Source organism: Halichoerus grypus, chromosome 1 (assembly GCF_964656455.1).
Source record: "Halichoerus grypus chromosome 1, mHalGry1.hap1.1, whole genome shotgun sequence".
Lineage (NCBI taxonomy): Eukaryota > Metazoa > Chordata > Mammalia > Carnivora > Phocidae > Halichoerus > Halichoerus grypus.
In genome coordinates, this window is record NC_135712.1 from 81,955,409 (window position 1) to 81,972,625 (window position 17,217).

A 17,217-nucleotide genomic window follows, 5' to 3' on the forward strand; every position below is an offset into this window, starting at 1 on the left:
TTTTGTTAATTTTTTTTTTTTTAAAGATTTATTTATTTGAGAGAAAAAGAGAGAGCGAGTACCTGAGGGGGGAGGGGCAGAGGGAGAGGGAGAGTCTTTTTTAAGTAGACTCCATGTTGAGCGCAGAGCCCGACATGGGGCTTGATCTCACAACCCTGAGATCATGACCTGAGCTGAAACCAAGTCGGAAGCTCAACCAACTGTGCCACCCAGGTGCCCCTTTGTTCTTTTCAAAGAACAAAACAGCTCCTGGTTTCATTGATTTGTTCTATTGGGGTTTTTTTGTTTTTTGTTTTTTGTTTAGTTTCTATTTCATTTATTTCTGCTCTGATCTTTATTATCTCCTTTTTTCTATTGTTTTTGGGTTTTGTTTGTTCTTTTTCTAGCTCCTTCAGGTGAAATGTTGTGTTGTTTGAGATTTTTCTTGCTTCTTGAGGTAGGCCTCTATTGCTATAAACTTTCCTCTTGGAACCACTTTTGCTGCATCCCAAAGTTTTTGGACCATTGTATTTTCATTTGTCTCCATGATTTTTCGATTTCCTCTTTAATTTCTTGGTTGACCCATTCATTGTTTAGTAGCATGTTATTTAAGCTCCATGTATTTGAGTTCTTTCCAGATAATTTCTTGTAGTTGATTTTTAGTTTCATAGTATTGTGGTCTGAAAACATGCATGGTATGACTTCAGTCTTTTTGAATTTGTTGAGACTTGTTTTGTGACCTATATGTGATCTATTCTGGGAAATGTACCATATGTACTTGAAAACAATGTGAATTCAGCTGTTTTAGGATGGAATGTCCTGAATTTATCTGTTAAATTCATCTGGTCCTATGTGTCATTCAAAACCACTGTTTCCTTGTTGATTTTTTGTATAGATGATCTATCCATTGATGTAAGTGGGATAATTAAAGTCCCCTACTATTATTGTATTCATATCGATTACTTCCTTTATGCTTGTTATTAGCTGCTTTATGTATCTGGGTGCTCCCATGTTGAGTGTGTAAATATTTATAATAGTTATGTCTTCTTGTTGGATTATTTCCTTTATGATTATATAGTGTCTTTCTTTGTCTTTTATTACAGTCTTTGTTTTAAAGTCTATTTTGTCTGATATAAGTATTGGTACCCCAGCTTTCTTTTCACTTCTTTTTGAATGATAAATACTTTTCCATCTCTTCACTTTTCAACTCTACACATGTCATTAGGTATGAAATGAGTCTCTTATAGGCAGCATATAGATGGGTCTTGCTTTTTTATCCATTCAGTTACCCTATGTCTTTTGATTGGAGCATTTAGTCCATTTATATTCAAAATAATTATTGATAGGTGTGTTACTTGTTTTGTGGTTGTTATTGTAGTTCTTCTCTAGTCCTTTCTTCTCTTGCTCTCTTCCCTCACAGTTTGCTGGCTTTTTTTAGTGATATACGTGGATTCCTTTCTCTTTATTTATGGTTTTTGATTTGTGGTTACCGTTAGGTTTGCATATAACAGTCTATATTAAGTTGATGGTCACTTAAATTTGAACCCATTCTTGCCCCCCCCCATGTTTTAGGTATAAGGTGTCATACTTTATATTCTTTTATTTTGTGAATCCCTTGATGGATTTTTATAGATATACTTAATTTTACCATTTTTGTGCTTCCTACTTATCTTACTCCTACTTACAATCTTTCCTTTCCACTCAAATTGTCCCCCTTAACATTTCTTGTAGCGCTCATTTAGTGGTAATGAATTCCTTTGACTTTTGTTCATTGGCAAACTCTTTATCTCTCCTTCTATTTTGAATGATAACCTTGCTGGATAAAGTATTCTTGGCTGCAGGTGTTTTTCTTTCAGCACTTTGAATATCCACTCCCTTCTGGCCTGCCGCTTCTGCTGAAAAATCAGCTGATAGCTTTATGGAGTTTTCCTTGTATCTCACTGTTTTCTTTTCTCTTGCTGCTCTTAAAATTCTCTCTTTATCACTACGTTTTGCTATTTTAATTACCATATGTCTGGGTATGGACTCCCTTGGGTTGATTTTGTTGGGGTCTCTCTGTGCCTCTTAGATCTGGATTTCTGTTTTCTTCCCCAGATCTGGGAAGTTTTCAGTTATTATTTCTTCAAATAAATTTTCTGTCCCCTTTTATCTTTCTTCTTCTGGGATCCCTATAATGCAGATGTTATTATGCTTGATGATGTCATCAATTTCCTTAAGTCTATTTTTATTTATTTTTTTTCCTCTTTCCTGTCCAGCTTGATTGCTTTCCATTCCTCTGTCCTCCAGGTGGCTGATCTATTCTTCTGCTTCCTCTAGTCTATTATTTATTCCACCCAGTGTATTTTTAATTTCAATTCTTGAGTTTTTCATCTCTGATTGGTTCTTTTTAATGTTTTCTGTCTCTTTGTTAAGGGCCTCACTGAGGTCTTCCACTCTTAAGTCCAGTGAGTAGCTTTATGACCATTACTTTAAATTCTCTATCAGACAGATATGGGTGTTGTCTAGTTGTGTCTGTGAGACAAAGTGAGACTACTCCAGCATCCTCCAGCAATTTCTCTAGTCCATTTTAAATAGAGACCTTAATTTTCCTACAGAGAAAATGGGAAGCAAGTTTCTACTCTTGATGAGGCATCAAAGAATATAGCAAAAGATGAGGTAAGGTGATTTTCCAGGTTTGAGGAGAGAGGGAAGATACGATAAAGATTCTGAGATATTCAAGAGATCAAACTAAATTGTCCCCATGTGTTCCATTCTTACCTTGAGATTACTTCATAATCTCTTCCAAACTCTAAAAATTATCCACTGAATTTGTACATCCATGGTCCCAGGGACTTGAAGTCGTTATACAAAATTAGAGTCATAGAATGTTAAAGTTGGAAGAAGTACTTGAGATGAGCTTGTGTCAGCTCACCATTTTACAGATGAAGATGCCAAGAGGATGCTGTAAGACTAAAAGCATTATGAATTCTTTACTTCTGAATTAGAATAATACTTTTTTAAAAATAGTTTAATCATTCTACCTCCTATATCAGGAACAACTTTGAGGACTGCCATTCAAAAGAGAATTCCTAAAACTATTTAAGATCACAGAGTAACTGTCAACAGATAATAAATGGTGCTAAAAAGTAGTTTGATTTTCTCCAGTAAGAAGCCCCATAGGCAGTATGCCAGTGGACAGTCATATGCTTGGAATTAGGCATTTGAGTTGGGGTTACCAAGTTATCTTGGTTTTTCTGAGACTGTCCATGTTTTAGCACTGAAAGTCCTGTGTCCCAGGAAACTGTTCAGTCCTGGACAAACTGGGATGGTTGGTCACCCTATATTTGACTCAGTTCTTATGGCAATGCAGGGAAATTTCAGTTAGTTAAAATATTTTTCATACTTAGCTTACTGAAAAAGGCAAATCATAGGAAAATATATAACATCAGAGCTTAATTAAGGAAATAAATACCACATCCACCACAAAACTGCCCCAGTATTTTGGGGTCACACCACACTTACCTTTATCACATATAATTCTATATTTATACTTAGTCATATTTAAAATGCCGTGTTTGACAAACCGTGAGAGACTATGGACTCTGAGAAACAAACTGAGGGTTCTAGAGGGGAGGGGGTGGGGGGATGGGTTAGCCTGGTGATGGGTATTAAAGAGGGCACGTACTGCATGGAGCACTGGGTGTTATACGCAAACAATGAATCATGGAACACTACATCAAAAACTAATGATGTAATGGGCGCCTGGGTGGCTCAGTTGGTTGGGCGACTGCCTTCGGCTCAGGTCATGATCCTGGAGACCCGGGATTGAGTCCCGCATCGGGGTCCCTGCTCGGCGGGGAGTCTGCTTTTCCCCCTGACCCTCCCCCCTCTCATGCTCTCTCTCTCAAATAAATAAATAAAATCTAAAAAAAAAAACCAAAAAACAAAAAACTAATGATGTAATGTATGGTGATTAACATAACATAATAATAAAAATAAATAAATAAAATGCCATGTTTGACTCATTAAAAATTCAGTTATATTTGTTACAGAGGAGTTACTAAGATTGGAAAATGAAGAAATACAGTGTTAAAACATTTCCCATTCCAAGAGGGTATGAATTTTGTGGCATGAGCATTGGTTTTACAGTCTGAAGACTTTGAATTTTAACTGTGCACATGGTGTATCACTTTGGGCAAGTCATGATGACTTTTTAAACATCTTTGAGGATTAGTTTCCTCATCTATAAAGTACAACTGTTATCAGCAACCTGGTTGTGAGAGTGGTTGTGAGGATTATATTAAATAGCATTTATGCGGGTATCTAGCACATCATAGGACCTTAGTGTTAGAAAGAACAATAGGGATTAAAATAGCCAAGTGTTGCTTAAAGAAATACACTGTCCAGAAACCCCATTTCCTGTGCATTTGGTTTAAGTTGAGGTTTTCACACATTTGTTGAACCAGATAGAGTAGGAAAAAAAACAATAATCCCACAGTAGTTGGTGTTACTGCATATTGTTTAGAATATTTATCTTTCCATACAAGATAAACTGTATGATTTTGACTGTATTCACAATCATTGTCATGATTTATTATCTCTCCTTTCTGAACTGAGGTCTGTACACGGCTGTGTCTCCTTTATGTACACAGGTATTTTCCCAGGAGATCCCACCCTGTTTGACCAGATGCTCTGGCCCTGGGCCTTGATCTTCTTGGAGCTAAGAAGAGCCTGTTGTGAGGGGCATTTGCCCTCAGTTTGGCTGGGGAGGCCATACAGGCATCAGCTGCTTATTTCATAGATCAAAGAACAGCCTGTGTTTATGTGCTATATGTATTTGCTGAGCCTTTCCCAATTCCACCTGGCTTAAGAGCCCCAGATGTTCTCTTAGAACCTTATTACTCAATGATTATTTGGTTTAAAGTAAAAAGAAAAGAAAAACACTAGGGACAGAAAAATATACAAAATAAAACTGCCACAGGATGCAAGCAGATCATCTGTGAGAAAAAATTGAAGGGGGGCAGTGGGATGGGGTTAAGAGCATGAACACTTTTATCAGAGAGCTCAGAGTTTGAAATCCGGTGTCGCTAGTGTGATATCAGGCAAGTTATTTTATTTCTATCAGCCTTTGTTTCCCCTTCTGTAAAGTGGAGATAATATTTATTGTATAAGGTAAAGTAAAATTAAAAAATAAATGTGCCTGGCAAATAATAGGAGCTCAATATACAGTGGCTATCATTATCTAAAATTATTATTTTTGTTATTAACATCAGTTTGTTTTTGCTCTACTACAGAACAGTTTTAGTCATTTTTGTGTCCCCTTTAATCAGTGCTGGACACATGTTGGGAACTTAATAAGGATGGATCTTTGTTCTTAAATTTTGTAATATTTTTCCTTTCTCACAACTTGAATTTATTTAATTCCTTGGTTTTTTAAACTGAGTTATAATTTACATGTAGTAAAGTACATAAATCTCTACTGTATAGCTCAATGAATATTTGCCTGGTTATATACCATGTAACAACTAGCAAAATCAGGGTGTAAAATATCCCTATGAGGGTTTCTTTCCGCTTCTTTCCCATCGATATCTGCAGCCTTACCTCTTCACTTCTTTACTTCCCTCCCCCAAGAAAACCACTATTCTCACTTTTTTTTTGTTAAAGATTTTATTTATTTATTTGAGAGAGAGAGAATGAGAGAGAGAGAGAGAGAGAGCACATGAGAGGGGAGAGGGTCAGAGGGAGAAGCAGACTCCCCGCCGAGCAGGGAGCCCAATGCGGGACTCGATCCAGGGACTCCAGGATCATGACCTGAGCCAAAGGCAGCCGCCCAACCAACTGAGCCACCCAGGCGCCCTCTCACTTTTATCACCACTGATTAGAAAAGTTGCAAAGTATTTGGAAGCTGAGCAACCATATCTAAATAATCTATGGACCAAAGAATAAATCACAAAGGAAATTAGAACATTTTAAACTGAATAATAACAAAACAGTATATCAAAATTTAAGTGATACGTAGTTTAGCTATACTTTTATTAGAAGAGAGGAAGGTTTAAAATCAATGATCTGATCTTCCACTTTAAGAAGTTAAAAAAAGGGACTTGCAATTAAACCCAAAGAAAAGAGAAGAAAGGAAATTGTGAAAGAAAAAGAAAAGGTAAATGAAAAAGAAAGCAGAAGAATAATAGAGTTCCATTTTAATTCCACAATGATCAGAAATGCACCCTGAATGATTGCAATCATTTAAAATTTGTTGACATTTGCTTTATGGCCTAGGATAGTGGACTATTTTGATAAATGTCCTTTGTACATTTGAAAAGAATGGGTGTTCTGCAGTTGTTGGATGTTGAGTTCTTCAAAGTCAAGTCTGTGTCCTTACTGTTTTTTTTTTTTTTTTTCCTTACTGGTTTTTAATTTCTAGGAGAGAAGTCTCCAACTTTGTGGATTTATCTATTTTTCTTTTAGTCCTATCAGGTTTTTTTTTTTTTAAGATTTTATTTATTTATTTATGAGAGAGAAAGAGAGAGCACAAGTAGGGGAGAGGGGCAGAGAGAGAAGCAGAGTCCCTGCTGAGCAGGGCGCCTGATGCAGGACTCCATCCCAGGACCCTGGGATCATGAACTGAGCCAAAGGCAGATGCTTATCTAACTGAGCCACCCAGGTGTCCCTAGTTCTATTAGCTTTTGATTACTGCATTTTGAAGCAATGTTACTGCATATGTAGACCTTTAGGATTGTTATATCTTCCTGATGAACTGACCCTTTTATCTTTGTGAATTACATGTCTCTGCCAATACTCCTTGTGTTGAATACTACTTTTTCTAATGTTACTATAGCCACACTGGCTTTCTTATGATTAGTAATTGCATAGTATACCTTTCACCATCCTTTTTCTTTCTATCTCTTTTCTCATGTTTAAAGCATAATCACCGTCTCTCGTAACCAGTATTTCATTCTAACACTATTTGCCTTTTAAATGGAGTAATATAGACCATTTCCACCTAATGTGATCATTGAGATTGGTTGGGTTTAAATCTACCATCTTGCTGTTCGTACCATTTGTGACTTGTTCTTTATTTCTCCTTTCCTGCCATGTTAGTCTGCTCTGGCTGCCATAACAAACCACCACAGACTGGATGGCTAAAACAACAAAATTTGTTTTCCCACTGGGCGCCTTGGTGGCATAGTTGGTTATAGTCGGTTAAGTGTCCAACTCTTGATTTTGGCTCAGGTCTTGATCTCAGGGTTGTGAGATCAAGCCCCTACTTGGGCTCTGCACTCAGTGGGGAGTCTTCTTGAGTTTTTCTCTCTCCCTCTGCCCCTTCCCCCCATGTGCTTGCACGCTCTCTCTCTCAAATAAATAAATAAATAAATAAATCTATCTTTAGAAAAAAATGTATTTTCTCACAATTCTGGAGACTAGTAGTCTAAGATCAGGGTTCTGGCTAATTCTATTTCTAGTGAAGGCTCTCTTCCTGGCTGCAGATGGCTGTATTCCTGTGTTCTCACATGGCAGAGTGAGAGCTCTGCTGTCTCTTCCTGTTCTTAGAAGGGCACTAATCCTATCAAATTAGGAACCCACCCTTAGGCCCTTACTTAATCTTTATCACCTCCTTTCAGGCCCTTTCTCTAATTACAGCCACATTTTGAGTTAGAACTTCAACATACAAATTTTGGAAGGATACATTCAGTCTATAGCCCCTGCTCTCTTTTGAATTTTTCAAATATTTTCAGTATTCCATTTAATCTCCTCTGTTGGATTTTAAGCAATGGTTTCTCTAGTGTTATAGTATGTAATACTATATATAATGTATTTACATATATAATGTATTTAATATATACATATATATTTTACACATATAATGTATTTAATACTTATTGTTTTCACTTTTTAAAAAAGATTTTATTTATCTGACAGAGAGAGAGAGAGTGAGCATAAGCAGGGGGAGCAGCAGAGGGAGAGGGAGAAGAAGGCTGTCCACTGAGGAGGGAGTCCTACGTGGGGTTCGATTCCAGGACCCTGGGATCCTGAGCTGAAGGCAGATTCTTAACTGACTGAGCCACCCAGGCACCCCTGTTTTCACTTTTAATAGTCAGTAGTCTTTTCGTGAACTAAAAAATACCGTTGATAGTATTTATCCACATATGTAATGTTTACAGTGCTCTTCATTCCTTTTGCAGATTCAGGTTACTGTGTGGGATTATTTCCTTTCAGGGATGGACATTCATTAGCCTATTACCAGAATAAGCAACCACCACTTCAAATGAAAGCCTCTTCTAGTAGTTGCTCCCTATGGAAGCAACTCTTAACTCTCTCTGGAATTTGTTTATTTAGCTTTCTTTATTTTCAGAGTTCCCTAATGTCTTAAAGGACAAATATGGGTTTTTAATTTAACCAGTTTGTTGTCATTGTTGCTGCACCAGCTGCTTTATGGACACCTTAATCTCACACTGCATCCCATTAGATATCAGTAAACCTCTGTTACTATCAGTGTTTTGGGCAATAAACAAAACTAACTAAACTGAAGAGGGGTCAGCATTCATTGTGCAGCTCCTAACCTCTGCCCAGCCAGTTTCCATGAAGGTTTTTTTTTTTTTTAACGTTTTTATTCAAATTTCAGTTAGTTAACATGCAGTGTAAAATTAGTTTCAGGTGTATAATATAATGATTCAATACTTCCATACAAGCCCCAGTGCTCATCACAAGTGCATTCCTTAATCCCCATCACCTATTTCTCCCATCCCCCAGCCCCTTCTCTTCTGATAACCATCAGTTTGCTTTCTGTGGTTAAGAGTCTGTTTCCTGGTTTGCCCCTCTCTCTTTTTTTCCCCTTTACTCCTTTGTTTTGTTTCTTAAATTCCACATATGAGTGAAATGATATGGTATTTGTCTTTCTCTGACTTATTTCACTTAGCATAATACTCTCTAGTAGTTTTTTGTTGTTTTTTTTTTTAAATATAAGAATGAAAGTCTTCCTAATCAGCACTGAATCTCCTTTTCAGGCTGTTTATTTTTCTTCCCCTTTCATGCTTCCAACTTTATTCAGCCTGGAGAACATCCTTTAATATTTCTTGAAGTGAATGCCTACTGGCAATAAATTCTCTCAGCTTAATTGTCTGGAAACACCCTTATTTCACCTTCATTTTTTAAAATGAATTTTCAATTGGTATAGAATGCTAAATGGGTCCTTTTTTCAGGTTACTACTTGAAAGATAACATTCCATTGGATTGTAGCTTCCATAGTTTCTGTTGAAAAGTCAATGAAAAAAAAATTTTTTTTTTAATGTTAATCTTCTGGAGGTAATGTGTCTTTTTTTCACTGGTTGCTTTTAAGGGTTTCTTTTTTTTTTTTTTAAGATTTTTTAAAAATTTATTTATTTGACAGAGAGATAGAGAGCACAAGTAGGGGCGCCTGGGTGGCTCAGTTGGTTAAGCGACTGCCTTCGGCTCAGGTCATGATCCTGGAGTCCCGGGATCGAGTCCCACATCGGGTTCCCTGCTCAGCGGGGAGTCTACTTCTCCCTCTGGCCCTCCCCCTCTCATGCTCTCTCTCTCTCATTCTCTCTCTCAAATAAATAAATAAAATCTTTAAAAAAAAAAAAAAAAAAAAAAGCACAAGTAGGCAGAGCAGCAGGCAGAGGGAAAGGGAGAAGCAGGCTCTCTGCTGAGCAGGGAGCCTGATGCGGGACTCGATCCCAGGACCCTGGGATCATGACCTGAGCCGAAGGCAGCTGCTTAACCGACTGAGCCACCCAGATGCTCCTAAGGGTTTCTTCTTATCTTTAATTTTCAGCCACGTGGCTCTGATATACCTGGATGAAGTTTTCTTTGTATTTATCCTGCTTGGTATTAGAAGAGCTGCTTGAATCTGTGAGTTGATGTCTTTGATCAGATATGGAAAATTCTTCATTGTTATTTTTTAAAAATATTTTTCTGGGGGCGCCTGGGTGGCTCAGATGGTTAAGCATCTGCCTTCGGCTCAGGTCATGATCCCAGGGTCGTGGGATCAAGCCCCACATTGGGCTCCTCGCTCAGCAAGGAGCCTGCTTCTCCTTCTCCCTCTGCCTCTCTCCCTGCTCAGGCTCTCTCCTCTCTCTCTCTCTCTGTATCTCTGTGTCTCAGATGAATAAATAAAATCTTTAAAAAAAAATATTTTTCTGTAACATATTCTCTCTCCTCTCCTTCTGGGACTCTCTGTTCATGGCCCATATCTCTTTAACATCCTATCCTTTCCATTTCTCTGTGTTTCAGTTTGAATATTTTCAATTCATATGTTTTCAGTTTCACCTATCTTGTCTTCTGCTGTGTTCAGTCTGCTGTTAAATCCACTGAGTTCTTAATTTCAGATATTGGTGTTTTGTAATTCTAGGAGGTTCATTTGATTCTTTATTACAGTTTCTAATTCTCTGCTGAAATAATGTATCTTTTAATCTATTTTGTCTACCCTTTCCTCTTTTTCTTTTAACATATTGATCATAATTATTTTAAAGTTTTGTCTGCCAAATCAGGAATATCTTTGAGTCCATAGTTATTGACTGTTTCATCTCTTAATTATTGTTTTCTTCTTGCTTTTTTGCATTTCTATTAATTTTTTATTTTGTGCTGGATATTATAGATGATATGTTGTAGAGGCTTATCTGCTTATAAAAAGTATTGAGTTTGATCTGGTGGGAAGTTAAATTACTGGTAGATCACCTTGATCTTTTTGAGGCCTGCTTTTTAGGTTTTCTTAGGGTAAGTCCATTTCTGCTTGGTCCTTATTCCTAGAGTGTAGCCTTAATCCTATGGCAATTCCTATGATGTTTCATTTATCATAGAGTATTGCCTTTCTAGAGTTTCACCTGAAGGCCCAGGGAGCTCATCAAAATCTGTCTATTCTGGGTGGGCCCAATGCCAACTGTCTTTCTTTCCCCAGAACTATGCAAACTTTATAACTTTTCATAAGTTTTCACATGTGTAGTTGCTGTTCTCTGTCAGCCTCTTGGACTCTTGCCTGAAATAGTGGGGCCTGGGCATTGGCCACATCAAAGGAGAACTTCCATGAAGATTTCTGGGGTTCCCTCTCTGTTCTTTCTTCACAGTCACCCTCCTCAAGTTCTGGTGACTTTTGCTTTTATAATCCCCAGTCTCTGCCTCTTTTACCCGGTGAGACCATCCGTCCTTGTACTGTGGCCTGGGAAATGTTCCCAGTGAGAGAACCTGGGTCAGTGTAGAACTGTGATAATGGCTTGGCCCAATAATGCCTACTTCAGATCAGCTACTTGTATTTTCATAGTGTTTGCTTAGATCTTCTGCCTTATCCACATCAGGCACTCGTTAGGGTAAAGCTCATCTTTTGCCCAATATTAGAGAGTTATTAAAAGTTTACTAGAGGCCAACTACTTTTCATGTACTTGCTCTCTTTTCATTGCCATGACAAGGACACACGAAATAATCATAATATTAGTATATGTACAGTGTGTATGTACCAAGTGCCAGGCATTGTTTTGAGCCTCTTATATATTTGTTATACATACGCATTTAATCCTCACATCAACCATATAAACAGATACTATTTCTTTCCTACTTTACAAATGGGGACTCTTAGAAACTATAGAGGTTAAGTAACTCTATCTCCCACCCCCATACATACTATATAAATGGTGGAATTCATGCTTCAAACCTAGGCAATCTGGCTTCAGAATTTATCCTTTTAATGACTTCATTATTGGTGGTATTGTTTTCATTTTATGGATAAGGAAACTGAGCTTTAGAGAGGGTGGATGACTTCCCCAGTGTCACAGTGCTAGTAAGTGGCAGCATGAGGATTTGAGCCACTAGAATCCAAAGCCCTTGCTCTTTCCTGTATATCATAGTTCCTCCCAAAGAGAGAAAGAAGAAAAATGTTCACATTTCTGGGAGTTTAGTTTAAAAGAATTTTGTGAGGACTTAGGAGGGGGCCAAACAGCTTCCTTTCATTTTTAATGAAAATAATATCTTCTTGTACATATAATTTGCTGGCTGTTTATAGCTGGGCATTGGAAGGGGGTTGTTTTTCCCACAGACATGTGGTATTTCTGAACACCTCTAGGACTCACTCCTATGGAAGCGTATTGATAGCTGCATGAATGTCAGTTCTGGGCGTGGAAAGGTGGCAGGGCCCAACCTTGAGTTCCTTTGTGTACACTGGACATGTGGTGCCTACCTGGCATGTGCGTCTTCCTCTAGGTATGAGCACATGTGCTCCTGGGGTGTTTCAGACACTCGCCAGCCATAAACAGAGCCCTTGAGAGGGTTTGAGACACCAAGTATTTCTGTTTTGTTAAGGCTGCCAGGCTGAGATCAGGAGAGGAAGTGGTTCTTTTGTCAGGAAGTCAGACCAGGTTTTCCCCTTGTGCCATGCAGCATGTTTACACATGCGCCAGAGGCTGTAGAACGTCCTGGGGAGGGAGCCCGCCCAGAACCCACGTGTCTCACCTGGTCTCTGATACTGACCATCCTTTTTTGCAGTGTGGAGGCTGCGAGCATCGGATTCGTCATCGTTATCGACCGGCGAAGGGACAAGTGGAGCTCCGTAAAAGCATCATTGACACGAATAGCTGTAAATATTCATTTTTGTGCTGTTATTACAACTATTTCCTATCCAAGTCACAGGGAAAAGGCAATTGTTTTTTTTTTTTTTTTAAAGATTTTATTTATTTATTTGAGAGAGAGAGAATGAGAGCGAGCGAGTACATGAGAGGGGGGAGGGTCAGAGGGAGAAGCAGACTCCCCGCTGAGCAGGGAGCCCGATGCGGGACTCGATCCAGGGACTCCAGGATCATGACCTGAGCCGAAGGCAGTCGCCCAACCAACTGAGCCACCCAGGCGCCCAAAAGGCAATTGTTTTATGCCAAATTTTGGGAAGGTCTTTGTAGCAGAGGCTATTGTGTCATGTCCGTTATCCCCTCTGCCACCTGCAGGTCACTGCAGACAATTCCTGAGCCCGTCAAAAGCTTCCTGAATCTCCCTTATTGACCTCTCTGGTCACCGAAGAGGGGCAGAGGGAGTGCTGGGAAGTTCATGCCCTAGGAGTGATCAACTACTGAGTTACGGGAGTTGATGGATAACTGCCCCAGCCTCCACACCCCTCAGTGGGACAATTCTGAGATATGTACCACACAGGTCTCTACAAGGTCCCAGCCCTTCTTGCCCACAGCAGTGCCCCTTCTTGATACATTGCCTTTCTTGTTATCACTTTCTCACTCTCCCCCATTCCTTCACTGTGTTTCCTGGGATCACCTCCTCAATAAACTCTATACCCAAATCCTTGTTTTAGGGTTTGCTTTGTGGGGGTGGGTCACCCAACGTAAGCCAGTCTTCACTTCAGTATTCAAATTAGTTTTTCACAGATTGAAAGATACTGGAAAAACCAGACAAAATATGATATATGCTTGCTTTTGGTATGAGATTGTACAACCTTGGATGAATTTCCTTTTCCATCTAATTAGTCTGATTTTCATCCCTGTTTGTTGCCTTTCGGCAAGTCGATGTATCCTTTCTCTCTGCAAGGACTTCAGGCCAGGGAACTCAACCACATGAGCAGGCAGAGATACCTCAGGGCAACCTTACCAGCATTTCCACCAAAGCACAGGCTCCCTAGGGCAGTTGGGACTGGCTGAAGAGGATGGGATATGTAGGGTGATAATGTGCGTGTGGAGGCTGGGATGGGAGAGGGACAATCCAAGCCTCATTTATGCCTACTTCCAAAGGTAGTCACGCATGCAAACATGGACATATACGGAGTTTCAGATCTAGAGCCTCAGCCAGAAATACAAATAGTGTCTCAGCCATTTGTCTTACCATGATGTAACAAAATGCAAGCCTCTTCTGTTTAGGAGCTTGCATTTCAAACATTGGGGGAAAGGAAGACTCCCTTTCTTTTGTGTATGGATTGTTTTGTTCCTTTAGCTTAGTTTTGGCTCTAGGATTTATTTTGGGGATAAATACAATGGTGGTTGATGCCCTAAGGCTTTAGACACTTGACAGTGTCCATGAATATTTTAGAGGACTGGCCTCAAGAGAGTTCTGGTTTTCCAGGGTCCATTGGCAATACTTGAATAATATAATACTTGAGCCTAATTTGTTCAAGAATTACATTATCACTTTATGGGTAAAAGACACTGTAGCACAGGGATCCCAAAACCTGGCTTCTAATCAGACAGAATCTCTTCAGGTGCTTGTCGAAAATAGGTATGTGAACTTCATCCCAGTTCTAGTGAATCAGAATATTCCAGACTAAAGACCAGATTACTTTTTAACAAGCCCCTTAGGAGGTCGCTTTCGGGAACCACTAGAAGGAGAGAAAGCCGTGAGCAATGGGAGACTTGGGGTCCCAGTTGTGCCATTAAGTTGTTATATGAATCTGAGTTATCTCATTTCTCAGGAACTTGCCTCAAGATGAAGGCAATGCCTCCTGAAAGCTACTTGGCAATGATATGCGTCAGGAACCATTAAAATACTAAGTTTTTGACTCAGTAATTCTTTTGGGAAACTATCCAAAGAAAGTGTTCCAAAATGTGGATTAAGATGTTTATTTCAGTGTTATTTATAAATATAAAAGTATGAAAAAGCCTGAATCATTAGCAATAAAGGATTGGTTAAGTAAATTGTGCACCCACGAAATATAGTATTTCCAAAGAATTTTTAAATAACAGAAATAAAAGCTCATGGTATAATATTAAGGGAAAAAGCAGGTTACAAAATATTTCTCAGTATGAATTTAGCCATGATAAAGATATTTCAGCAGAGAAAATAGCCTGTAAGTAATTAGATTGGAATATTAAAAATGACTATAAGATCATGGGTGGTTTTGGTGGTTTTCTTTTTCTAATGTATACTTTTATTAATTTCCAATTTTTTCTGTAAGGAGTATGAAATACTTTTATAATCAGAAATATTTTTTTTGATTTGTTATGATTTTTAAGGAGGGGTTTGGATTATTCAAACACTATCTCTTTCAGCTCTGAAATCCCGTGATAGATACCCTAGTTCTTTGGCACCTATGGTGTCTACTTAAACTTTCCTGTCTGTGACCTTGGGCAAGAGGAGACCAATGGATGTGACATTTGCCCTGACACTTTCTGTGATCCTTCCAGGTAGCATTTCCAGGAAACTTGCAGCTCATATTCATCCTTCGTCCATCTCGCTTTATCCAGAGGGCATTCACTGACATTGGCATTAAATATTATCGAGATGAATTTAAAATGAAAGTGCCGGTAAGTGTGACTTTTCATCTTGTCTGCATTTGGTCAGGGCCTGTGGAGAAGATGGCATTTGAGCTGAGTTTCTAAAGAAGGTAGGACTCCATGGGCAGAGAGCAGAGGGCATTATGCATAGAGGGAACAGCATGTGTAAGGACATGGACGCAGGAAGGACATACTTTATGTGAGGTCCACAGGGAAGCCCCAATCTTGTTGGACTATAAGTAGAATAATTGTTTGGAAGAAAAAAAGTAGAAAATATGGAATAGGTTTTCAGTGTAAGAATAAGAGGTCTGGATTTTATTCAGTAGGCAGTGGGGATCCAGTGAAGGTTTTTCAGTTGGGGAGTGACTTGGGAAGGTGGTATTGGAGTTATATGATCTAAAGAGTGTCCTAGACTGTAGAAAGTGATTGAAAGAGGGAGATGTACTGTAATAGTATGGGTAAAAGAAAATAAGGGTCTAAGATAAATATAGGCAACTGTAGAGTAAAAATAAAACCAATATGTGATACTCGTAAAATGAAAACAGAATGACAAGATTAAATATTTTACTGATAACTGGTAGAGATGTGGGGAAAACAGGCACGTTCGTACTTTGCTGATTGGAATGAAGTTGGTAATGACTGATATGAAGGACTAACTGGCAGCATTGATCAAAAATTAAACTATATACGCTCATTGACCTTCCTATAAAAGTTATTCTACAGATTCTCACACATGTGCTTAAGTCTGCATATACAATGATATTAATTACCAAACTGTAAGAATACATGATTAGAAATACCATAATGACCAACAACAGGGGAGTAGTTAAATAAATAATGGTCTACACGATCAACTAAATACTTTGTAACCATCAAAAATGATAAGACGTGATACAACCGCAGTGAAAACAGGTGGCAGTTACCATACACCTAACCTATGACCCAACCAAGAGAAATGAAAACACATGTCCACAAAAAGGCATGTACAAGCAAGAATGTCCTTCAACATGCGAATGGATAAAGAAATTGTGGCATATTCACATAGTGGAATAACATTAAGCAATAGAAAAGAGTGAAGTATTGATTATTATAACAACATAGACACATCTCCAAATATTCTCCTGAAAGAAAGAAATTAGACATTAAAGAGTATATGTTCTATGATTCTTTTTATATAACATTTAAGAAGAGGCAAAACTAACCTAGAAAATCACAGTGAGGGCTGCTGTTATGGGTAAGGGGGAGTGGAGATTAACTGGAAGGAGGCACAAGGGAATTATCTAGGGAAATGTATATCTTGATTGGATGGTGTTACATGTGTGTAATACAGTTGTCAGAACTAATTGAACTATACCCTTAAAATCTGTGCATTTTATTGATGTAAACTACATCTCAATTGAAAAAGAAAAAAACATAAAAAAGGAAAAAATAGGTAAGATGAATCTATAGTGATAGAAAAATTTCTAATACATATTTTTTGTTTAGTTGGAAATAATTTCAAACTCAGAAAAATTTCAAGAATAAGATTAGTACAAAGAACATTCATTCTCTGCCCTTTACCCAGATTCATTCATCTATTGTTAACATTTTATCCCCATTTGCTTTATTATTTACTTATTATTTGCTTCTCTCTATAGATGTATACATCTCTCTCTCTCTCTAATATACATATATAAATATGTATATTTCTCTATTTGTAGTATATATAGATACATTTGCATATAAAGATATATATAAGTATATGTATTATACATATATGGAATATGTATATGTGTATTTGTATATAGAGGATCTAGTTTACGATCAGACGGTACATATAGTCATCATGTCTCTTCAGTTTCCTTTAATCTGAAACATTTCCACAATCTTTCTTTGTCTTTTATGACATTAGCATTTTTGAAGAATACAATCCCTTAAAAAAAACAAAACAACTACCTTATTTGGGGCTCATGTGATGATTTCTCAGGATTCGATTCAGGTAATGCATTCCTAGCTGGAATACTGCTTAAGTGATGTCATGTCCTTCTCAGGGTATCACATGTGGAGAACATCG

General features: G+C 38.1%; 1 protein-coding gene across 3 annotated transcripts in view; it reads left to right on the forward strand.

Annotated features, from left to right (window-relative positions):
• Nucleotides 1-17,217, forward strand: part of MCF2L2 (MCF.2 cell line derived transforming sequence-like 2) — a 238,693-nt gene that overhangs the window by 63,431 nt on the left and 158,045 nt on the right. For all 3 annotated transcript variants that reach the window (XM_078068515.1, XM_078068511.1, XM_078068517.1), the window contains exons 4-5: nucleotides 12,448-12,538; nucleotides 15,075-15,194. In XM_078068515.1, the coding sequence (XP_077924641.1) occupies nucleotides 12,448-12,538; nucleotides 15,075-15,194 (211 nt within the window). The remainder of the gene's footprint in view (nucleotides 1-12,447; nucleotides 12,539-15,074; nucleotides 15,195-17,217) is intronic.